Source organism: Diabrotica undecimpunctata, chromosome 3 (genome assembly GCF_040954645.1).
Source record: "Diabrotica undecimpunctata isolate CICGRU chromosome 3, icDiaUnde3, whole genome shotgun sequence".
In the NCBI taxonomy this organism is placed as follows: domain Eukaryota; kingdom Metazoa; phylum Arthropoda; class Insecta; order Coleoptera; family Chrysomelidae; genus Diabrotica; species Diabrotica undecimpunctata.
In genome coordinates this window covers 119,633,059-119,658,915 of record NC_092805.1, presented here as the reverse complement: position 1 = coordinate 119,658,915, position 25,857 = coordinate 119,633,059, and the positions used below count along the sequence as shown (strand labels likewise).

Sequence of the window (25,857 nt, the reverse complement as noted above, 5' to 3'; positions counted from 1 at the left end):
TGACTGACTTTTTACCATACCAGTTTGAGGTGCAGATTGATCCTAAAGGTACTAAGGGATTGTGATTTTATCATACTAGTTACCTTTTTACTGTTGTATTCTAACATAGAAGGTTGTTCGGCCACAGGGGTCTAAAAGAGAAAGAGTGTTAAACTATGAGCCCAAATACTTATATATAAGTAATACAGTAATCAAGAATATGGAATAGAGTTCACAAAATGTGAATTAAATTAATACAGCATTAAAGCAGTAACCACACAAAACAATAAACACTAGTTTATAGAAAAAATAAAACAAATGGTAAACTAGAAACTACAAAAGTTTTAAAAAATACAGTCATATAGGATAAATTCAGTCAAGAGATTAAAAACTAAAATAAAAATACTGATAACATTTCTCAACAGAAAAATTTTAATGTTATCTAGCGAGACAATTTACACACAATAGATTAATAGACCACATAAAAAATTATTTTAGAATGTATATTAATAATTAAACTGTCTTGAATTTAATGTGGTAGCAACCTTAATATAAAATAAATTATATCTAACCTTATCCTTGTTTTCATCAATATTTTCTTTATTATTAGAGGAGAAATCCAAATCCTTTAATTTATTGGTGGTAGGAGACAAATTGGCAGACTCTATTTTACTCTCTTCAGAAAAGTCTTCGGTATAATCATCATCACTTTCACTAAGATTATCCATCTCTATTTCTTGAGGATCAGGATCCATTGGTAATGGACTAACACTTTTTGGTGTAGGTGTTGAATCTTTTGAAAGATTGGATAGTAAATCGGATAGGTTTTGTGATGTTTTGCTTCTTTGGCTTAACTGCTCAAAGCTTTTGGAACTTTCCATGTATATTTTTTCAGCTTCTTTAATTAGATCGTCTACACTTCGTTCGCCAATTGATTTTTCATAAGGCCCCAATGGACTTTGAGCAGCTACCCTATTTATCTCTTCTATAATACTTCCTACATCTACATCAGAGTCCACATTACTATTTTTATCATCGAACAAATTATTCGCTGAGGGAGGCAGCTCCAATTTAGGAATTATAGTATTATTTTCATCTTTATCGGGAAGACTGCTAGGGGCTGATTTTAACCACCAGAAATTTTTATTTTTTGTTTCCATGTCGATATTGACTAATCTACACCTTTGGCGTTAGTGATAGCACTTCTTCAAAGGCCTTGAGGGTAAATTATCGAATTAACAGCGATTAATATAGAAACTCTCACCCCAACTTTAAATTAGACATTAGCATTTTATTTATAAACAAATTTGACGTTTCTATGGAGCCTTTCTAACGTTTAGGTTAGGCAACACCAATTACAGCCCGATTAATCGATTCATTGAAGTAGGTATCTATAAAAAAAAGTTTGAAATTCAAAATAAAAAATTAAACACTATTGTTTATTAGTCTGTGTAAAAACTGCATTATGGTTTATAATAACATAGATTTTAGTTTTAATCTTTATCTTTACTTTTAGTTTATTTTATGAAAGTAATGTTCGGGAAGATAATGAACCAAATGCAATCCTGAACATTCAAGAATTAATAAAAGAAGAAGAGTAGAAGAGTACATTACGCACACATAACCGCAATTATTGTTTTTATAATTAATAAATGTATTGGGGTACTGGAAAAACAAGAAGTTTGTATTTTTAATTTGTTTTAAACCAATATTATATAATAAGGAATGAAAAGATAAAGTTTCTGTAAAATAGAGATCAATATGAGTTGCACGTTTGATTCTTTGCGTACAGAATTTAAGGCAAGTATTAGGTGATTTAAGATAAATGTGTGTGCTATTGTAATATCAGAAGTGTACAATCGAAACATGTTTAATCAAAGGCATTTAAAGCCAAAAGAAATTGTGGTTAATTCCTGTTAAAGATAATAAATAATTAAGGAAATATATTTACAAAGATTCCAATGGTGAGTGTAGAAAAGCGCCTGTTAGTTGTGTGTTGGACAGGTACCCCACGCGTGTCTAAATAGAAAATGTGCGGACAGTGCTTGTTGTTTCGTAAATTATTAAATATTTAAATTAGAAGGGCCGGATTAAATGCAGTTAGAGATGGAGTTTCAAGTTTAAATATTATGTATAAATTTAATTGTCAAAACTCAAGAAGTAATTTTGATTCTGTCCAAGTTTATGATACAAGAAAAGTCATTGGAAGTGCTCCAAATTCCATTTGAATGTGTTTGTTGTTGCTATTACAGGTGTATCAGAAAAAAGTATTCCAAACATAAACAACAAAGAGCAGAATAAAGGTTGTTGAAAGCTCATTGTTTGAATTTCTGAAGAAGACTAGAAAAAAAAACTAGACTACTAAAAGTGATCTCGATAATGAATTTGTGTTAAGGAGAATTGTTTTAAATATATACACTATAGATTCAATTATACTTGTGATGCTAAATATTTTGAGGAAAGAAACTGGTTGCTCAAGAGGATTAGATTAGCCATCAAATTTAATGGTTTTTACTGAATAAAAAAAATTAATAGGAAACTTTTGATGGAAAAAACAAAACTATTTGTCATGTAAAGATTGATTTATGTTCCATAAAAAATGATAACAAATAAAATAGATTAGTAATATCTGTAAACAATATATCCATACTACCCCTGTGATCAATATTCCGTGGAATGATGAATCAAGTGAAGGACTTAAAAGGCATATATCAATAGGACAACATTTGATTATAATACATGCTGTTGAAAAAAATATGTTTATAAAATAATTGCACAACTCTTTTCAAAACAATTAAGTACATTAAGAGCAGATTACCATTATGATGTGAACTTTAAAAATTACAACAAATTTTTGGTGGAAAGTTAATTCCTAATTGCCCCTGGAATTTTTACATTCGAACAATAGGAAAGATGAAATGATTAAGTGGTTGAGACCAGTTAATATTTACTTTAATGGTAGTATGCTAAAATATATGTAAAAACAGCAGATGTTTTTAAATAAGAACAGGCATAATGTCTGTTTGCTCAATACCAACCAGATTGATACCCCTTAAATTTTTATAGACTTCTCTAAAACAATATTTTGCAGAAAAGAAACATCAAACAGGTACAAGAATTTTGTGAGGAGTATTTTGGATATTTATAACTAGAGAATAAAAAACTATGTAATCGTACAAAAAGTGCTCAGATATTTGAAAGCAGAACCTTGATTTGAAAAAATTGTTGATGATTTAATTATAAACCTAGAAGATATTTCAGGCTCTAAAACTAAAGAAGAAGAAAGGGATAAAGATAGTGACTTAGAATAAAAGTTTAGTTTAATTTATAATTTTTGGACTTATAAATTAAAATGTATGCAGTGTAAATATTTTTGTAAACAATATTAAATAAATTGTAGATATTTTAGTTAAACATTTCTTGCATCTTAGTTTCCACCTTTTATCTCACCAGTCATCATTTGATTTGACTAGTGACATCATTTGAATATTGATTTGGACCTCACCACTACCACATATTGGAAATGATAGTTTACCTCACTTGTGTAATAGATGTGCACATGTTCTGTTGAGTCTTAAAAAGATTCACAAACTGTTTTTTTTTTCGTGGAATGTCTAAGTTAAGTATTAGGTTTAAATCGGATCAAGCAAAAATTGATTGTAATGAAAAATTCATTTTTACTTATGTTGATGTTACTATTTCCACTTTGAAATTGTTTTCAAAAAAATTCTGTGAAATTGTATGACCAACAAAGTTAAATAACCTGCTAACAATTTTGTTGGTTATACATTTTTGCAAAATTTTTAAAATGATCATTTTTTTCAACAATTTTTGGAGTGGAAATTGAAACATTAACCATTAGAAAAATGTAATTTTCATTACAATCAATATTGTGGCTTAATCCCATATAAACATAATATTTAGTGTTGAGTCTCCTTCAATTGAGTGTCCACCAAGTTTTGTGTGGTTAAAGTTAAATATAGAAGGATTGTCTTATGCCATAAGACATAATGCTGTTGGGTTGGGCTTGATCATTAGTGGATCAAGTTGTGGTTATGTTATGCAGTTTTTACAGTATGTTTTCTATAATAATAATATAAGTATGTATTTGTAGTTGCCTATGGTTAGGACTTTTTTGTATTCATTTGTTAGTGTGTTGAGTTGATAAGAGTTTGGTAATCTCGCCTCGCCACATACTTCCAAGCAATTTACTATTTTTATTGGGAATAGGCCACAATTTTACTTTAAAATGAGTTTATTTTGATGTTTCGAACACTTTGGAATTCATTCAAAAAACATCTTTGTATGCTAACCATTTGAAGTGAGAAATAAGCAGGGGGCATTCATTGGCCTTTTTTTTTTCAAGGAATTTTTTATCAATATTTTTTTCAGGCACAGTATTAAAACATTTTACTGCCCAATAACCTGGTCCATTTTGACACCTTTTCAAATGCCAATATGCTGGTTTGTCAAATTCTGTTTGTGCCTAGTATCGTAACTGTGCTGATCTTCATGACTTCTATAAAGATTGGTAGTCCCTTTCATGAATCAAAGGTTTTGTAGAATATACTGTGCTGGTACAGTAAGAATTCCCAAACTTTCATAAGCCTGACAGCAGGCTTCCCTAACTCTTAAACCAGCAAGGATCATCACTGCCTTTCTCTCCAGACCAAATACTCATGAGTGTCAGCTTCATGACCCTACACAAGGATAGAGTATGAAGATGTGAGTGGAACATGGAGTGATAAATAGTACATATTATAGTCTCTGAAACTCATTTTGAAAGATTTCTCAAAATAAAGATACTTTAGTTAGTTTTTGCATAATTTATTAATATGTGAGCCCACTGTAATTTTGGGTTCAAAAGAACTCCTAAAAATCCAATCTAGCCGACTCCAACATTCATATCACCCACATCTCCCTTAAGTCACCTACAATCCTTAATATGTCATTCCTCACCTGCAGCTTTAGAGTTGGTGAGCTGTAAATGTTTTCCTGCTACAACTTTACTACATTAGTATAAAATGATTTCTGTATTCAGATTCCAACTCCCCTTGTATCCCTATTCTGATAGAGGTTTGTTTAATCATTTTTCCAAGATTTTAGACTCATTCTCTTTTGCTTCTTCTAAAATAGCGATATCGATTTAAAGTATGACTTATGCTCTTGTATATTCTATTAAAATATTTATCTCAGAATATCTTTTCGTTATTGTTAATTTTTTGAGAAATTTTTCTTTTTTTTTATTTTTATTTTTTGTGACTTTGTGATTTTTAAAACAAAACTTTAATATACAAATAGTATAAGAAACACTGTAATAATATAAAAGTTTTTTAGGATGTACTACAAAAATCGTTCAAAACTAAAAATGTTGAAATGGTGGAGCAAAAAATGAAATCTATGAACAAAACTGAAAGTGATTTAAAATCTCCTCTGGATCAAACTCTTAGAGATATATTGCTTAATCTTATGGATGAACAAAGCGATGTTTCAGTTTTAAGGGATTATGTAGATTTTTCAATAGTACTTTGTAGAAAGGGATTGAGTTCACCGACAATGCCCGTTGTTCTTCTAGGGGACATATTTGAAACTCTGACCTTGGATATTTGTGAGAATATGTTTGGTTTTGTAGGTAAGGATGTGTGTTTTTAGTATCATTTATCTTATAAATAAACAAAAATTTATTTAAGCATGAATAAAGCTATAAAGGGAAAAATACATAAAAGAAAAAAATATCAAAGTATCTAGTTTATTCTTATAAATGAAATGAAGAACAATTGTATTTTTAGTATACTTAACTAAACAAAAAAACTTGAAATTCCTTATCCCATATATTTGTATTTTTCATTTTTGTTGAATAATTGTTATTTTAATTTTTTATTGACCTGTTGGTCTTTGATTTTTCATTTTATTGCAATAAACCACTGTTAAATATTCCTATGTTTCATTCCCTGTCATTTCCAAAAAAAAAAAATAGGAGATATTAATCAAGATTTAAACTTAATACATTTAAATGATACTTTTTGTGACAAGTTATATAATCAAATTTCATTATACAAGGTGATACACATTAAGGTGATTAGGTAATCGACCCTTTTTTAAATGCAACACCCTGTATTTTAGGACATTTTTAGATCGATAAAAATGAGCTGATTCCAAAAAAGTATAATACTAGGGGTCTAACGGATATAATTTGAAAAATATGCGCTTAGAAAATTAATTTTGATTGATTCCTAATATTAATAATTTATAAATAAATTATAATAAATAAGTTAAAAGTAGTCCAGTAATTAATACATGACTTTATCTTAAATGTTCGAATTGTAGCCCTTTTTGTATTTGACAGTAACCTAAATGTTCTACAAATTCTTGCCAAACCTTGTTTATGGTTTCTTGAGAAATATTATTTATTTCTTTACTAATTCTTGTTTCGAAATCTTCAATATTTGCGGGTTTTGTTTTATAAACAACATTCCTCAAATGACCCCACATAAAATAATCGAAAGGATTGAGGTCTGGCGACCTCGCTGGCCATTCAATATGTCCACGTTTTTCAATCCACCTGTTCGGAAAAATTTTCATTTAGGTACCTTCGAACATCTACAGCATAATACGGAGGCGCACCATCCTGTTGAAACCATAAACTTTCATCAAAACCTTACTTACAAAATTCTCTTACTGGGGAATAAATTAACTATAGTAGGTACGAGATACCCCCTTAAAAACTGAAGGTATGCTGGCCCGTTTAAATTACCTTCGAAAAAGTAGGGTCTGATTATTATATTTCTTACAATGCCAGCCCATACGTTTACCTTTTGCGGGTATGGTATATGATGTTCCTGCATCCAGTTGGGGTTTTCTTTTGCCCAGTATCTACAATTCTGACGGTTGACCTCGCCATTTAATGTGAATGTAGCCTCATCAGAAAAAATAATATTTTGAACCAAGAGAGGGTTTCGGTGACAGTTATCCATCATTGTTTCGCAAAATTGTACTCTTTTATCTCGACCATCCTCGTTTAATTCCTGTACAAGTGTGCATCTAAAGGGGTGCAATTTTTCAAGTTTTATTACTTTGTGTACCGTTATTTTGCAAACATCGGGATCACGACTAACCTTATGAACAGAAGTGTGCGCATCTTCTTCAAAAGCAAGTAGAACATCTAATGTTGTATCATAATTTACAGAGAGACGACCTGATTTGCATGCATTTTCAACCGTACCAGTCTCTCGAAATTTCTTTTCAATCTTACTTGCTGTTGACTGCGTTATGGGTCTGTCTGGATGTTTATTTTTAAACAAATTACACACTTCCTTCTGAGTTCGCGATTTGTCTCCATACCCAATCATCATGAGTATTTCAATTCTTTGCTTTAGACTCAAATTCATTTCTACTTCAAATTATTTCTAAGCAATAGTACAGAACATTCACCAATTAATACAATTATTGTACTACTTAATTGTTATTGAACTTTACTAAAAATAATTACATTTCACTACAAACTAGTAGTAGGCTACTTTTTTGCAATTGATAATAAATAATTTATTTTCTAAGCGCATATGTTTCAAATTATATCCGTTAGACCTCGAGTATTATACTTTTTTTGGAATCAGCTCATTTTTATCGATCTAAAAATGTCATAAAATATAGGGTGTTACATTTAAAAAAAAAGCCGATGACGTCATCACCCTAATAAGTATCACCTTTTATAATGAAATTTTGTTGTAGAATATAGAACATTAAACTTAAAAATCGACGTGTTTTAGATTTTTTAAAAAGACTTTTCATTTACATAGGAACTATCGAATTTATTCCATACTTTACGGACACACTGTATATATAGAATATAAAATCTTTTTTTGTAAAAGTCAAGTAGAATTAATAACATTACTCACTTTCTTACAGAGCAAAACGTTAGTGTTTGGAAAGAGGAACTGTTTTTCTCGGGCTGCAAGAACAATCTTCTGCGTCTATGTAATGATCTTTTAAGGCGACTTTCAAGAACCACAGCAACTGTATTCTGTGGAAAAATTCTGTTATTCCTTGCCAAGTTCTTTCCGTTTTCTGAAAGATCAGGATTAAATATAGTCAGCGAATTCAATTTGGAAAATGTGACAGAATATGGAACTGATCCTCCAGATGATGAAATTGCTGAAATTAAAATTGGAGAACAGAAAAATATAATAGATTTTACTTTTTATTGTAAGTTTTGGCAACTCCAAGATTTCTTTAGGAATCCTATTCAGTGTTACAATAAGGTGCAATGGAAACTTTTTAGTTCCGTAAGTATTTACATTAGCAATCCCTAAAGATATATAATATTCATCCTTATGTAGCATAAAAATAGCATCTTTATCTGGATGGTGAACAGATTTATGATGGGAGAATTATTTGTGTTAAGTTGATCATTAAGAATCATGGCTGTATTCTTTATTTAATAATTCTCGTTTATGTTAACTATGTATTTTTTTAATACTAATTTTTGGATTTTAAACAAATTCATTTGTAATATCCGCTTTGTAAAAATAACAATATTCTAACTATTTATATAGTGTGACCCATTTAGATTGAGAATAATCACTAAAATTTGAAGTTATTAATTGTTTTGAGTGGGTTTTTTTAATATGCAGTAGTACGGATGTTTCCTAATCCCTAAAGAAAAACAAATACTCCAACATGTTACTGGTGCAAAAACTAGTTTGACTCTTTCTTGCTATGAGGACGCACTGCAGACAAATAAATAATTTCAATAATGTCTGATTTCATAGTTTAGTTCGTAGATTGACGTCACCAAATGAGTGAGTCAAGTTTATGAAATTTTAAAAAGTTTATTCAAATTTTTAGGGCATGCAACGATTTTTGCTTTTACTATTTTCCTTACAATTGCATCATGTTTTAGTTATATTTAACTTGATTGATGGTTTAATCATTTATAAGATTTAAAACAATAAAAGATAAGAAGTTTGTGAATTTAAGAAGAAACACAAATAGATAGACACGATTTTAGTGAAGTCAATCTAAAGGTGGATATAACTGTTTGATAAAATTATTGCTCTTATTATTTTACATTTAATATATATTTACTTTTCCTTGCAATTATATCACATTTTCTCACCTTTGAAACCTTCCTTGAACTTGTACAAATACACTCGCGATCATAAAATCCGGGTCACCTTGAAAATCATCGTTATTTCATTTTTAACGAGATTTATCGTAAATAATACGATACACACAAATACAAACTTATGCATGTTTCTGAGAATTGTTGTCGGCTTAGTGGTTTCCTTTGTAACAAAGAATTCCAATAATGCCGATTTCGTGGAAAACTATACACTTCCCAAAATGAACGGTACCTGTAACTGCCGCTTGTTTTAAATGTCTCATTTGTGCTTCGACTTTCTGTTTAAACGCAACAAACAAACGTTTATTATTGCGACCATTAGTGTTTATTAGTGCCATTATTAGTGTTTATTATTGTTTATTTTTTGCCAAAAATGCTTTTGACTGTTGTTGAAACGGCACGCATTGTTACGCTTGTGGAAGACGGTCACACTCAACGGCAAGTCGCAAGAACTGTTGGCGTAAGCTTTTCTACGGTTCAACGAGTGCTTCAACAATTTCAGGAGACAGGTTTGCTAACCAGACGACCTGGCTCTGGATGAAGAAGAACGACGCACGAGATGACCGTTTCCTTGTGTTTCAGGCTTTACGAAACCAGACCTATGGCTACAAGACCGCCACTTCGCCGGGCGCATCGAGTTGCACGACTAACTTTTGCTCGACAATACGCGCATTGGGGAATTAATGATTGGAGCAAAGTGTTATTCTCAGATGAATCCCGTTTCTGCCTAACTGGATCCGATGGACGCGTAATAGTTTGGAGGAGAACCGGTGAACAATTTTCACAAGCTTGCATTGCTCCAAGAATGCTACTTGGTGGAGGCTCGGTCATGGCTTGAGGAGGTGTATTTTCCGACTTCCGCACAGAATTACCCTTCATCGAAAATGGGTCCTTAATTGCACGAAAGTACATTACGGAGATTCTGGAAGAACATGTTATGCCCACCATGGCAGGGCTTGGAGAAGACTCCGATTGTATGCAGGACAACGCGCGTCCGCACGTTGCCAGGATCAGTATGCAATACTTGGACGAGGTTGGAATTACGAGGTTACTCTGACCAGCTAGGTCTCCCGACCTGAATCCCATCAAACATCTCTGGGACGAACGAAAAACCGTATTCAAACCCATTCACCTCCTCCTAACAACGCACAGAAGCTTAAGGATATGTTAGTGAGGGAGTGGAATAACATACCACAACATGTAATCCGGAGAAAAATTGAGAGTATGCCCCGTCGTCTGCAAGGGGTTATTAGAGCAAGGGGAGGCAATACACGATAGTAGTCATTGAAATTCCACTGATGTTTTACCACGTTCTGTATTTTTCATTTTTTTTTTTTTTTCGTATGTCTGTTTCAACAATTTGGTTTGTTTTATGCTTTTTCAATAAAAACAATAAAAAACCGTTTTTTTTTTCTTTCAAAACAAACATTGATGACAAATAAAAGATACATTAGCCCAAAAAAAATGTTATGACTGCACCAGATGCAAAAATATTCAAGAAACTTGAAATTTTCAAGGGGACCCGGATTTTATGATCGCGAGTGTATTTCACAATCAGCTAAATCGGTCCAGTCGTTCTCGAGTTGTTATGAAGAAGTTATAAAAAAATAAAATTACGTTTGTTGAACGTTAGTTTACTTTTATCGGATTGTTCGGATATTCAATCAACGCTTTTATGTATAGATTACATTACCTAAGAGGTGAAGTTTTATAAAAAATCTTGAATTTACAATAAAAATCATTCATCGAGATAAAAAATATCCTATCTTTTAAGTTGGACAAAACAATACATCATCATCATTCTGGCTTTACAACGCTGCAAGGGCCCAGCCTCCTCAAGAATTTCTCTCCAGTTGTCCCTATTCACCGCCATCCTCCGACAAGCACGTATTCCCATACACAAAACAATACACTTTCACAAAATTTCAATGGAATCGGTTTAGTGGTTTTAGATATTAACGCTTGTAATCAACGCCGATCGGTTAGACTACAAACACTAATATATATATATATATATATATATATATATATATATATATATATATATATATATATATATATATATATAATTAGCTACCATATATTATCTATTAAAAACATTATTGATCTTACCGTAACTAGCTTACTTAGCTAGTAACAACATAGTGGTGTTTTTTGTTACTATGTGCAAAAAAAACGTTTTTTTTTTAACGTTGGAAATGTATGTTAGCTTTGAACTTAAAACGCAAAGGTTTACCCTTTGCAACATTTAACTTATCTGCAAAGATTAAATTTCTTTTCTATATTTATATATATACCAATTCATACCTAAAAAGTTGACGAATTGTGCTCCTTTCGCTGTTTATTATTTACTATATATATAATCTTTTACATATATATATATATATATATATATATATATATATATATATATATATATATATATATATATATATATGTGTATATATATATATATATATATATATATATATATATATATATATATATATATATATATAAGAATAATTTCATCTTGTTTTTATTTTAGCATGCGACCAATGTATTAAGTACATTCCAAGGAATAAAATTAGACTACGTAAATTCTGGCACCTCTGCTGAAACCAGCTCAAATTTGGGATATTTTGCCAAATACCTTACCAGTCAAAAACTACTTGAGCTACAGTTACATGACGTAAACTTCCGAAGATCTGTATTTCTGCAGTTCTTGATTCTATTTCAGTATTTTACTTCCACTGTTAGGTTCAAAACGTAAGTAGATTGTGTTTTTGAACGAAAGAAACTTAAGATATTGATTGATTTATTAAAGTTATTAGAGGTTGCACAATTATATTTTTAATGGTTTTAATGTTTTTGTTAAATCCACCAGAATCTTTGTTGTTATTATTTTTTATATCTGAAATAGCTAAGTCAACATCACTAAAGTTCATTGGCTGAACATTTCAACTACATGAACATTTGGCTACACTTCAAATAGTCATCAAGAGTTAGCTGAGAAACCTCAAGTTCATTTATTACTCTCTCAGCAGTTGAGCAGAAGTGTTTATTAAAACTATGTGTTAATCTGTAACTAACTGTTATCTGTTAACTTAAATTTAGAATTGTCCGTGACATTATTTTTATGCCTGTTACCATTAAGAAGTTTCCACATAGCTTAGTTACCAGAATTTTTTATATCCAATAATCGTTTTCATTACTTTTGGAAGTTTGATGGCTTTCCTGTACTGTTTTCTAAATTAAATAATGGTACTTTTAGATTTAGCAATGGGATCGTTTTTATTTAATACTATAATAAATTGAAGTCTCTCGCGCATTTCTCTCAAAATATCATTGAACCAGTTTACTTTTTTGTTTGGATTATTTTTATTCAATAATTTCGATTTTTCTGGAAAAGAGATATTTATGGAATTTAATAACACATCAATCAGCATTTTAATTTTAAATTAATATTTAAATTATCATTATACAAAATTAAAGTTGCAATTCAGTCATATATGGTTCAAAATGAGGAGACCCTTGTGTTATCATCAATATTTTTTAAGATATTATCTAGACATCTATTATTTTCTAACATTCCACAAAAATTCATTAAAATGAACATTAAAGTCACCCGTAATAATAATAGATTTATGCACGTCAATTTTCTTTAAAGCTTAAGCCATAATGGTTAATAATTTGTCTTAATCACTATCTGAAGTACGATAGACAATGGTAGGCTACACATTAGACTTATTTAATAAATACCTAACATTGTCAAAGGCCTTAGTATAATCGACAAAACGTATAAACATCGGGACCAGATATTCTCTGGCCTTTTTCATTAAGGATTTCTTCTCTCGTACCTCTCCCTTTACAAATTCAGCCTGCTCAGCTGCTATTTGCCAAACTTATGTTAAGTTTTCTAGACGACATTGCAGGATATAGAGGAGCACTTTACTGGCGTGAGATATTAGTGTTAACAATTATTTTTTGGGCTTTTCGTATGTAGTGGTATGATTATGACCATTCTCCACTCCTCAGGCTAGATGCTTGTGTGCCAGATATGATTAATGTAATATTCTCAGTCCACATGCTGATATGATTTAAGATATCAGCGATAATGAAATGAATCATCCTGTTTTAATTCAGCAGTGTTCCTGATCAGTATTACTGTATAAAGACTTACAATATGACGTCTAAACATCTATAACGTTGTCCAAATACGTCTGTACATTGTCTTCATCATTTCCGATAGACCAAGATTTGTGCTTAAATTTACGTGTGAGTAATCTGACTTTGTCGAAGAGTTCTTTGGCGTTATTTGTGTCGGTATGTTGTTGAATCTCGCAGCAGATTTTCTGAATATGTATGTTCTTATCTGGTTTACAAGCAGATTGAATAGCTCTAGACATTTGTTGGATTGGGAATGCCTAAGAGGGGTATCGATTCCAGAAATTTCAAGTTTTCTGTGTTCTTCAACGAGGCCAAAAGTATCTGCAGATATCCATACTCTGCTGATGCTACATGGAAATAATTAAAGATTAAACCTGCAATAGAAATTTAATTTGTTTTTCTAATTGTCTGACAAACTTTACTGTATTTTTTTCATAGATTTGCAAATGGTTTCCCTTTTTAAATTCAGCTTATTATGTTGGATTGTTTATAATGACTTTCCCCTTTTTTTTTCCTCTAGTTTACTCTTCTTTTTTAGTATATTCTACAATTTTTATTATATTCTGCTTTTATATTTTCTTTATCTTGATATATAATTTATTTTAGTGATGCTCATGAGCTTAAGAATGATCAAAAAGAATGGATTAGCACCAATACTGAAAAAGTTTACAATCTGTTAAGAGAAACACCGCCAGATGGGGAAGAGTTTGCTGAAATCGTGAAGAACATTTTGAACAGGGAAGAGTTATGGAATGCATGGAAAAATGAGAGTTGTCCAGGTGAGAATAGATTTTAATGTTTTATATGAATATTTTATAGTGTTGAACTCTTTCCACAATAATCGATGCAACTTGCTTTTCTTTTTTCACTAGTCTATACATCCCGGTACTCGAGATTCATGAAATCTTAATACCTTGCGATACACTCCCAGAGCTTATAAGATTTGAAGTTAGTTAGTGTCAATCATTTTATGCCATTAAACAGCACTGATAGAACATAAATCTTATCTTATTTTCAGTTCTACGTTAAGGTCTTGACTAAAGTATGCTTTATTTTGTGCACGCCCTTTTTATGAATGTACTTTGGGCTTTTTCAATTCACGTTGAAATCAAGATTGAGTTTCGCTGATATCATATTCTAGCTTTCTCTATATTGTGGTATGTTTCAATTTTCAAAACGTTTGTATCTTATGCCCTATTAGGTTTACAAATTAACTTAACTTAACACTAACCCTGGACCTAAACCTAAACCTGGACTTGAGAGTTAGGCTGGCAAGGTGTTATATTTTCTCGACTCTGCTTTATGGGATAAAAGCATGGACACTTAACGCGTCGACTGCTAAAAAGTTGGAAGCATTTGAAATGTGGGTGTATAGAAGAATCCTGAAGATATCATGGACCGAGCATGTAACAAACAACGAAGTCATGAGAAGAATCAACAAAAGAATGGAAGTATTGGAAACCATCAAGACACGAAAGCTGCAATACCTGGGGCATGTTATGCGTAATGAAAAATACAACATACTTCAATTAATTATACAAGGGAAAATCCAGGGCAAGAGAAGTGTAGGAAGAAGAAGAATCTCATGGTTGCGTAACTTGAGGGAATGGTACGGATGCACATCAATTGAACTATTCAGAGCAGCAGCATCTAAGATCAGAATAGCCATGATGATTGCCAACCTCCGTCGCGAAGATGGCACGTGAAGAAGAAGGAACACTAACCCAGAAAAGAAATGTTAAACTGCCCAGATTACCGCAGTATAAGATGTTCTTTGGATTAACATTATGTCGGATTACCGACACACTTACTTTACTTTAGTTTGCCTTAGTTAAATCACCCTTAATTGGTAGCTACAGGGATCCGAAATGCACAAATTGGAAGAGTATCGAACCGATTTGGAAGCAAAGATAGGAAATACAATTAGTAATATCAAAACATGTTTAGACATTGAAGAGGCGAATGATCGAATTAGGGAAGCAATTCTCACATTATATAAGGAGAACTGCCAATCAAAACCAAGACGAATAACAGGCAAACGCCTTGGTGGAGCAGAAAACTGGAAAAACTAAGAAAAGCAGTAAGGAGGCTATCGAATAAAGGCAAAGAATTCGAGAACTGGGAAACATACAGGAAAACTCTTTCTGAATACAATAAAGAGATAAGAAGAGCGAAAAGGGAATCTTGAAGGAGGTTCTACCAAAGTATTTCAGATATACCTGCCAGCACTAGAATCCGCAAGAATCTTCCCAAGGATCCGACAACAGATACAATGCAACCTAAATATGATTTCGAAAAGCCGTTTACCATCCTCTTTCCAGGAAGGGACGAATATCGACGACCTGAAGTATACGGAGGGACGCCAAGACTAAACTTTAGTAAAAGCCTAGGTAATCACTCTACTATCTCCCAATCGGAAATTTATGATATAGAGATATGCCTGCAGGAACTAATAAAATGTATAAAAATTATATCTAATAGCCAGGCGACATTAAAGGCACTGAAATTGAATAGGATTGACTCCAAGTTAGTTTGGAACTATCTTCAGAATCTGATTTATTTATTTATTTATTTTCAACGGGCTGCTGCCCAATAAGATTAACAATGTTTACGATGTATACAATAAAACGAAAAAATATAAGTATAAATATCACAATAATAAAAGTATAAATATCACAAACTTAATCACGTAATTTAGTTTTACACATCAAAATGATGATTACCTATTCCACAGCCACTCAAATAAACACATGCCTGAGACCAGAAATGAATTCGGCCTTCGGTAAAAAAAATCTAGATCTGGGTGAATATTATTTATGGATATGGATATGGAATATGGGATTTACACCGGAAAAGGTAAAAAAGTGAAATTTACTCTGGGTGCCTGGACATGCTGGTATTGAAGGGAACGAAAAACGGGACCTACTTGCCAGGAGAGGGACAAAAAAACATTTGAGCGTTATCAACACGAGCCCTACGACTTCGTAGAAGTATAACCCAAGACCGTAAGACACTTGGTTAAAAAGGTTGGGCTGAGAGGACAGTTTTAAGGTCTAGTGGAAGTGTGGTTAAGCGTCCACTCATATTGATGCTAACCCAACCTAACATTATTTTCAATGGCTAAGAGATATTCTTCAAATTTAATATGACTAAAGGAACTAAAACTAGAGCTTGCCCTTTTGGTGGAAAAGTAGTAGGTTGTTGTTCATTGATGGAGGTTGAGTAGGTGTAACGTTTGTTGACGTTGGTATTATCGTTGCTATTAGAGCTCGTTATTTGCATTATTTGTTGATTTGAAATTTTTTTATTTAAAATGTTGTTGAGTAGGACCTATTTTTTCGATAAGTTCCATTAATTAGCTGGTTTATATCTGATTAGCACGGCTAAGTACCCACTTTCTGTTAGGTTATTTTAATTTATCAACTTTTAATTTATCGACTTGTTAGTTTTTCTTATTTTATTTTAATTTAATTTATTTTGGTTAATTTTATTTTAATTTATTTGATTTTATTTTATAAGCTGTCATTTAATAGCGTTTCACCGTGTTTCTGTTGTTTTTATTATTTTATACCTCTGCACCGATCAATGAAATCTCCGTATCCGGAAATAAGAAAGCTATGCTTCCAAAAACAATGTTTTAATAAAATATTCATGTTTTTCTTCTTTATTATCATTTCTTGTATTTTATTTAAACAGTCTACATTAGTTGGATTTTCTTTTTTTGGGGTGTTAATAGTAAAAAATAAGAAATTTAATAAAATTCAACTTGCCATATATATAAATAGTCCGCTGTTTTAGAAATAAAGAAAACTCTACCCCAACCTACGGAAATTTCGGAAAGGAAAAGGGATTCAGATAAACCCTTAATTGGAGATATTATTAAAGAAGCAAACGAACAAGGAAAATTTTATATCGGAAGGTAAGTCATTGTAAACAAATAACATCCATTTAATATTTATTGGTTCATTTTTGGTAGTAAAACTCACGATAGAAATCTGCTAAAAAAGAGAAAAGAAGATAAATAGTCTAAATTAGTTTTCTTGTAAAGCGTTAATTATGATAAACAAAATTCTTCTTTTAATTTTTATTCTTCAAAATGGTGGATTCTGGCCTTAATTAGAAACGCAATGTTCTTAATTAGGGACATACTAGGTATTAAATGAGACCCCTTTTAGTTTTGCACATTGATTTTTAAACAAATAATATTAAAATAATTATTATGAAGCATTTGGGCAAATGAAAATTGTTCATAATAAATATTTTAATATTATCATCTGCCAAAAGTCCAACGCACTATTCATCGATATATCATTTGCATTGATCACAAAGTCGCTTATCCTTAACGACATCCTCATTGCAAGCTAAACAATATCAATGCTGTTCTCGTCTTTTTTTAGTCTTTATTGAACACTTCATTAATTAACCAGCTCTTTTTCTTTTCTTTTTGGATTATTCGATCAGACTAAACCAAGCTTATCAGACTTCGACAGAAGAAGACACAAGAAGTTGGAAATGTTGGTTTTTTAATTGTTTGAAGAATAAATAAGGACTTTTGGTTATGAACATTCATTCTGTGCGATTGGTATTAATTGTTGTTCATGAATTTGTGAGGTAAGAATATCAAAGTATTAAAATATTTATTATTAATGTTCAACTTTTAAGGTTATGTTATTATTTGATTAAAACTTTAATAATTTTTACTGTATTTCAAGATATTTTGTTGTTATTTTTATCGGGGTTATTTTAAAATTAATAGATAAATCATTCAGTTTATTTAGGAAGTTGAAAGATTTAAATTAGTGTTTTATTCTTTTTTAGGTACTAGTGATTTTATCCCGTAAAAGACTAAATATATTCGTTTTCTCGTAGTTTAAGTAGTTAATAGGTTTTGTTGTCATTACTAAAAAATTCAGTAATACTGGATATCCAACAAATGTTAACTAGCCATTATATGCCCAGATCTAAAAAATAATAAACTCAAAAACCATTACAACATTCAAAAAACGTTTTTTGTAACACTCACTATGGTAATCTCATTTAAAGGTGTCAACAGAACATATTACACCTAAAAGTTCTTATTCACTACTTAAACTACGAGAAAACGTATATCTGTAGTCTTTTACAGGATAAAATAACTGGCAACGAAAAAAGAATAAAACATTTCAAACAATTCAAATATTTTTCAATTTCTTAAATAAATTTAATGATTTATTTTGAAATAACCTTGATACAAAATATCTTGAAATACAGTAAAAAAGATAATGAAAGTTTTAATCAAGAAATAACATAACCTTAAAATGTGAACATTCATAGTAAATATCTTAATACTTTGATATTCTTACCTCACAAATTCACGAACAACAAATAATACCAATCGCACAGAATGAATGTTCATATCCAAAAGTCTTTATTTACTCTTCAAACAATTAAAAAAACCGATATTTCCAACTTCTTATGGGACAAATACACACGAATTGGAAATGTTTAGAAAGGTTTTATAAGCCCCGCCCACTGTGACGTCAGACTTAAGTAGTCCATTGGTAAATTTTCAGCGTGCTGTTGTGAAATCAAATAAACTTGTTTTATATTTTTAAGAGCATTTATGAAAATTTAGGCGGCAACTTGTCTCATCTATATTAAAAATGCATTAAGGAGTTTACATATCAAATTTCAATATAAATTCTAGTAGTTGTTGAAAATAGTTATTACCTAAGCATCTGTTTAACTTGACGGCTCTAGCTGGATTCAGGAATTGCAATTTTCTGTTAACTAGTTCTGAGTGTCGACCTTGGAAAAGCTTGAGCCATTTTCAACCAGCAATCCTTTTAGCGTTGAAAGATGCAGGTATACTTGTTGTGAAAAGTACCAAATATAAAACTTATTAAAATATTCTTAATTATAAATCTACTCCGGCCGAATATCCTACAGAAAATTCTTATAAAGACCTTCATTTTTTATAAAATTGTCATTCTTAGGATATAAACATCTATAACTAAAACAATTTTTAATTGAAGGTGATTACTTGACAACATCGCACTTAACGAAGCCCTTAACGATAACTTTTGAATGAAATCATATTCAACTTATCAATTTTGCAGAGGCGTACCAAAAATATTTTTAATTATTTATTTAAACGCATAAGTAATTACGTAAAAATTAAATCTAAGACCGATATAATTATTAAATTATCATGTGTCTTTTAACAGATATCTTATAGTTGTCTAACAAAATAAAGTAAAATTTTATTGTTATTATAGAGCAGCTATACTGTAAAAACAGAAAACTTTGGAAAATACTTATTTTTTTCATTAGACTAACAATCTGAAATTCTAACAAACGATCTCGTCATTACACATCATGCCCTTTTTATAGAATTGCTGTGTGCTGTAAACGTTATATTTGTTTTTCTTCATTTGAAAGTTTCCTTGTGTTTGTTTATATAAATATAAAAATATAGTATAAAGTTCATATAAATTAAAATGAAGTAAGCTAAACTATTATCATGTGAATACGTGTATATAGTAGTGCATTTATTTATTTCAGTAAATTCTTGAGATATGAAATGATGATATCCTACTTCCTACTAAAGAGTTAATAGCTTTGTTAGAAGAAGACTCAGATTGTGAAAATGCTGACTCACTGAATGTGGTTTATTTGCCGCCGAGATTAGATTAAAAAGTTTCTGATGTAGAAGACATTGATGATAATATTATTTGTGAAGAATCAATAAAATCGGATATTGCAGGTACATATGAAATACAAGTGATTGGAAATTCCAACGATTCTGATTATGATATTCCACTGAACCACAGATAAAACGTCCAAAGAAAAAACCATGCAAAAATAGTAAATCCAAATTTTTCTCAAGTTGTAACAACAGATACTCCTTCATGCTCAGTAGTAATTCAACATCAGTCTGACTGATATTTAGACAATATAAAAGCTAACCATGGAGGCAAGTCATACATTGAAGTTTTTTCACTCTTTTTTTATACAAAAGTAATTGGGAGCATTCTATATTTTACAAATATTTATGCATCGCAGAATAACCGTCACGATTTTGAAATGAATAACAGATTTAAAAAAAAATTATTAGCATATGTATATTATCTCGTTCACACTCTGCTTCAAGTTGATATGCATTGGTCAAAGAATGAGGGTAAAGAAGTTCACATTATAAAAGAAAGCATGAGCCGACATAGATTTATATTTATAATTTATAAAAGTGAAGAAACCGCTACATCAGTGTCAAACTTAGTACATGGACGTCAATCTAAATTTTCTTTAACAGATGAAACCAGATTCGACAATATTGGCCACATTACAAAAAGAGACGATAGGGCAAGAATGTAGGATATGCAAAAATAATACTATTTATTTATGTAAAAGGTGTAGAATGCAACTACACCCCGAATGTTTCGAAAATTTTCACCTTAAAATTTAATTTACATTTAAGATACAATGTGTTTCTTAATTAAATATTGTACTGTTTTCCTTGAAAATGAGAAAAAAATCTTTTTGGTTGTAAATTAGTCTTAATTTATGCGTTTTTATTCCAATCTAATAAATTAATTGTCAAATTTCTCTTTGTATTTTGAGCGGCCGTTAATGGGTTAATACTATATAAAAAATAAACTTGCCTCAAATTTACTTTACTTACCTCAAAACTATTTTAAAGTTAATAATAAAGTCTATTTAATAAATATTTTCCCAATAACTAGAGCACACTACGCCTATGTACATATTTAATGTATAACGAATAAACTAACATATCAAATTTCTCTCATTCCCATTCTTTCTAAGAACGTAAATATATATAGACCAGCAAAATATTGAACGTTTACCGATGTTTCAAACTATTCATTGAACTTGTCTCACTATACACTCATGAATCGCACCAATTTATATTGTTACGGGGGCAAATTTTTATGAGACTATCTTACTTTTTTACATATTTACGTGGGCGAAGGATACAATACACAATAAAAATGACCCCGGTAAAAATTTACTGCTGACATTTTACATGGTTGCCGTTACCGTTTAGTTCAATTTGTAGATTAGTCACCTTTAATTGAAAATTGTCTGACTTATACTTAATATCCTTGGTACATAAATAACTTTTATGAATTATTTTGATATTTATGAAACTTTTTATTTTAGCGGTGAATTGACCAAATTATGGAACCACTGTCCAAATAACTTGGAAGCTTGCAAAGGCCGAAATTTCTTACCAACTTTGGAGGAATACTTCTCAGATGCTATCCAGCAAATTGAGACGCACCAAAAAGGCGATGATAGTATATTAAAAGACAGCAATTTTGGTTGGAGAGCTTTAAGACTGTTAGCTAGAAGAAGTCCTCACTTCTTCACTTTTGGTACTACAATTATGTATCCCTTATCGAACTATTTGGAGATGATGGTAAAGAAAGTAGCTCATGAAAAACCCGGAAAGGAATCTCATCAGGAACATGAGAACGATAACGAACAGGATAATATTTTGGCTGAAGCCGATCCAGCTACCGATGATCTTAAACCAGCTGATCACGAGGAATTTGTGGACGAGAACGTTCGATCTGATACAAAGCAAATTACCTCAGACCAAATCATGTTAATTAGTGAGAAAATCGCTCCAGATTGGCCCAAATTAGGAGTTAAATTGGGTAGGTTTTTTAAACCTTTCAGTTGTGTAATTATTATATTTTTTAATAGGTAATGGATTCGACCGTTACTTAAGGAAATTCATTTTATCTAACAATAAAACACTGAAAACTTTTGTTTTCAACGCTTCCACAAAATTTATTTTAAATTATTATCACTACAACTGTTTCGGCCAGAGTGCCTTTCTTTCAGAGAAGTGTGAAAAGGCACTCTGGCCGAAACAGCTGTAGTGATAATAATTTAAAATAAAATTTGTGGAAGTATTGAAAACAAAAGTTGTCAGTGTTTTATTGTTAGATTATATTTTTTTGTATTACCGTGTTATTTTAGGATATTTAGAATTAGTACAAGCATTATCTATCGCGAGATTTTCTTGAGTCATATTCTTGAAAATGAGTATCTGACCTCGTAACAAATTTTTATATAATATATAATTATACAGGGTGTTTCCAAAGCAGTCTGTAATTTTAAGACTAAATTATCCTATAAACGTGTGATAAGTTTTATCGTTATTGTTATACAGTCCATTAAAGGATTAAACTTGACATTAAAAATTTATTATAAATCAAAAAGGCTTATATCTAATTTTTGAAAAATTTAACCAGTGGTTCGCTATCAGGGTTGATGGCAACATACTTGTCCCTATTTTTGACTCCATTAGAGTTAAAAGTTTTTTGGAATTCTTTAAAATACCGGCTTATATTTGGGTAAAAAAGTAATAAAGTTTTATCGGGCTAAAATGGACTTTATACGTTTCTAAATATGCGGAAATTTCTTAGTTTTTTTTAAACCTATTTTTTATATCTTATTTTTAAATAATTTTGTAGGATTCAAACCTGACGAAATAGAATTTTTCAAGAACGAGAATCCCACTCCAGTTGATCAAGCAAGAAACTTATTAAAGTTATGGTTTGAGGATGATGAAGATGCCACATTAGAAAATCTCTTGTATATTTTGGAAGGTTTGGAAATGCACGAAGCGGCTGAGGTAATTAAATCCGAACTTAATAATATTATGGATACATCATGAGGATATATTTTGTGTGTTAGCTTAAGATTTAATAAATCCGCAAACTAAATATTTTTTAATTTTTTCTTTTAATATTGAACCCCAGGAAGTACTAAACCCGTTGTCTGCGTAACTGCAATAAATCGTGCATCTAAAATGGGTGAATACCAGAAAGAACAACTTCAATTTGAAAAACTGATAAACGAAATTATCTAAATTATAATCTAAAATAACGTAGTTCAGAGAAGTAAGTAAAATATTTACTGCTAATAAACCCAAAGAAAAGACCTTCGTCTGGGGAAAAGCATGTGTTTTAGAAGAAGTAGAAACCAAGAATTTGTTCACTGTCACAAATTCCAGTGTGTAACTTGTTTCACAAATGTCCACATTTGTATTCTATAGGCATTTTATATAGAATGCAATACTACTTTCTATACAAATACTTTTTTTGGTATATTATTTTCCTCGTCAGCAGTTTCATGTATTGTTGAAGAAATCAAACGTTTTGTTAAACTAGTATGTGTATTATCTTTTATTTACCACACTACCTAGTCTCTATATTGTTGTAAAAGGGCAAAAATCAACAACCAAAATGTTGAGCAATTGAGTACGTTACATTACTTGCAGGGCCGCGCTAATCAGTAATACTTGTTGAGGGGCCACTAACTTGAAACTCACATATACTTATTATCATTGCAGCGCGAACCAACACTGAGCGGCGATCCTCACAGTGTTAATAATGAATGCGAAGCACTTGTGACTCGCGCAATAAGCTTGAATCACATATTATGTTTTGTGCGACGTTCAACATGATATTCAAAGCGGCCCCTAGACAGTCAATATTAGTGTACCATATGTCATATCAGTAGGTTATGATTACGGTCACGGGGCTCTAGGCACAATGTATGGGGACTCTTTGTCAGTTGTCACTACTTGTCAAGATCATTGTTAGAACATGGGTTTTGGGACATTGTTGATTCTTGGAGACTTTGTTAAAAAGTATGTTTAAATAAATGTATTAAACTCAATGAAATATTATTACTTGGCGCAGTCTAGTGGAAATTAAACAAAAATCATGGAAGCAAGGTTACCAAATCCATTATCATTTGAAGGCAATGTGGCCGAAAATTTTAAACGATTTAAGCAAAGTTTTGAAATATATCTGATGGCATCAGGAAAAAGTGGTAAAAGTGATGAAGTTAAGGTAGCAATTTTACTCAATTTAATTGGAGAAGAAGGCATTGAGATTTATAACAGTTTGGAATTAACAGAGGTCCAACAAGGAAAGCTAGCAGATGTATTGGAAGCATTTGAGTCTTATGTTACCCCTAGAAAAAACGTGGTTTATGAAAGATATTTGTTTTATAAGCGCATTCAAGAAGAAGGAGAGCCTTTTGACCACTTTTTAACAGATTTAAAAAATAAAGTAAGAAATTGTAGCAAGTGTGAGATATTTAAAAGTCACAATGCTAAAGAACCACTATTACTTAGAGAGTTGCCTCAAGCACCTTTTGAAAAGGTAGCAAGTGATATATTAGATTATGGTGGACAGTCATATCTAGTTCTGATCGATTATTTTTCTAAATGGCTCGATATAGTGAAAATTAATTCAAAAACTTCTCAGGTGGTCATCAAGGAGTTAAAGAAAATTTTTTCAACACACGGAATACCCTATGAAGTCATATCAGATAACATGCCTTATAATTCGTGGCATTGTCAGCAATTTGCTAAAGACTGGGATTTTCGGTTTGTAACGTCCAGTCCCCGCTATCCACGGTCTAATGGGCAGGCAGAACGAGCCGTTCAAATTGCAAAAAACATGCTTAGAAAGTGTGACGACTTAGATATGGCGCTCCTGGAGTATCGAAATACTCCAATAAATGGAACAGATAAAACACCGGCCCAATTAGTGACTAACAGGGTTCTTAGATCGAAGCTACCATCAAATAAAAAGCACAAAGACGTAAATCTGAAGGAAGAGTGGGAGAAACTAGAGGCAAAAAGAAACGAATATAAAAATTATTATGATAGAAACACCAAGGTAAGAAGAGAAATAGTGCCAGGAGAGAATGTAGGTGTCAGAGAGGGTAGAGAATGGAGACCAGGTAAAATTCTGGAAAAAATAGATGAGGCACCAAGATCTTATTTAGTGCAGAAAGAAAATGGGGAAGTGGTCAGGCGAAACAGTTATCACTTGAGGCCTTCCCTAGTTAAAGCGGAAATTAAGAAGAATACTGATTTCGCACATAATGATAGATCATTAAACTCCTCATCTGGGAATCAGAGTTGTGGAGTAGAAGAACCTTCAACCTCCCAGATGAATGCTGAAAATAGAACTAGTGCTAGAATCAAAAGGCCTCCAGTGCGTTTTAAGGACTATCAAATGTAAGGGGAAAGATGTCATATCAGTAGGTTATGATTACGGTCACGGGGCTCTAGGCACAATGTATGGGGACTCTTTGTCAGTTGTCACTACTTGTCAAGATCATTGTTAGAACATGGGTTTTGGGACATTGTTGATTCTTGGAGACTTTGTTAAAAAGTATGTTTAAATAAATGTATTAAACCCAATGAAATATTATTACTCCATATATTGTACAATAATATTAGTAGGCGAACACACACGAATCAATATTATTGTACAATAAATTAGTTCCCGACTGAAACTTGTGCTATCAACATGTGGAATAAAAAAACAGTGAGTTGTGTGGCTATCGCATTAGTTGTAGCTTCACAAGGGACGAAAAAAAATAAGCGCAGGTGGATAAAAGAATGGTTGAAAGAAAAAAAAAGAAATAAGTACACTTATGAAAATTTATTAAATGATTTAAGAATTAGGGAACCATGTGATTTTCAAAACTTGTTGAAATAGTATTTGAATTATTACTGTCCACATTGTTTATATTATTACCTGCTTCTTCCTTATCATTATCCCCTTCCT

The 25,857-nt window shown here is 31.3% G+C and overlaps 3 protein-coding genes across 3 annotated transcripts in view; 2 read left to right on the top strand and 1 right to left on the bottom strand.

Annotated features, from left to right (window-relative positions):
* The window catches only part of LOC140437312 (uncharacterized), a 98,242-nt gene extending 96,940 nt beyond the window's left edge, over positions 1–1,302 (bottom strand). The window contains exon 1 of the mRNA XM_072526771.1: positions 552–1,302. Coding sequence (XP_072382872.1) covers positions 552–1,139 — 588 coding nt within the window. The 5' untranslated portion in view covers positions 1,140–1,302. The remainder of the gene's footprint in view (positions 1–551) is intronic.
* A 270-nt stretch (positions 1,303–1,572) lies between these two features.
* On the top strand, positions 1,573–22,991 carry Hpr1 (THO complex 1-like protein Hpr1). The gene is made up of 8 exons (XM_072526769.1): positions 1,573–1,779; positions 5,317–5,611; positions 7,885–8,261; positions 11,628–11,848; positions 13,856–14,028; positions 17,048–17,168; positions 21,410–21,909; positions 22,735–22,991. The coding sequence occupies exons 1-8, from the start codon at positions 1,741–1,743 to the stop codon at positions 22,935–22,937; spliced, it is 1,929 nt and encodes a 642-aa protein (XP_072382870.1). The 5' UTR covers positions 1,573–1,740; the 3' UTR covers positions 22,938–22,991.
* Positions 22,992–23,991: 1,000 nt separating this feature from the next.
* Positions 23,992–25,305, top strand: LOC140436032 (uncharacterized). The gene has a single exon (XM_072524744.1). It carries the CDS (start codon positions 23,992–23,994, stop codon positions 25,303–25,305), a length of 1,314 nt encoding a protein of 437 aa, XP_072380845.1.
* The last annotated feature ends 552 nt before the right edge of the window (positions 25,306–25,857 follow it).

Excerpts from the sequence above, each read along its gene's own strand:
- Hpr1 (XM_072526769.1), top strand. The coding sequence starts at position 1,741 with ATGAGTTGCACGTTTGATTCTTTGCGTACAGAATTTAAG. Across the intron at positions 1,780-5,316 it reads CTTTGCGTACAGAATTTAAG|GATGTACTACAAAAATCGTT; the intron begins GCAAGTATTAGG and ends AAAGTTTTTTAG. Across the intron at positions 17,169-21,409 it reads GGAAAATTTTATATCGGAAG|CGGTGAATTGACCAAATTAT; the intron begins GTAAGTCATTGT and ends TTTTTATTTTAG.
- LOC140436032 (XM_072524744.1), top strand. The coding sequence starts at position 23,992 with ATGGAAGCAAGGTTACCAAATCCATTATCATTTGAAGGCAATGTGGCC.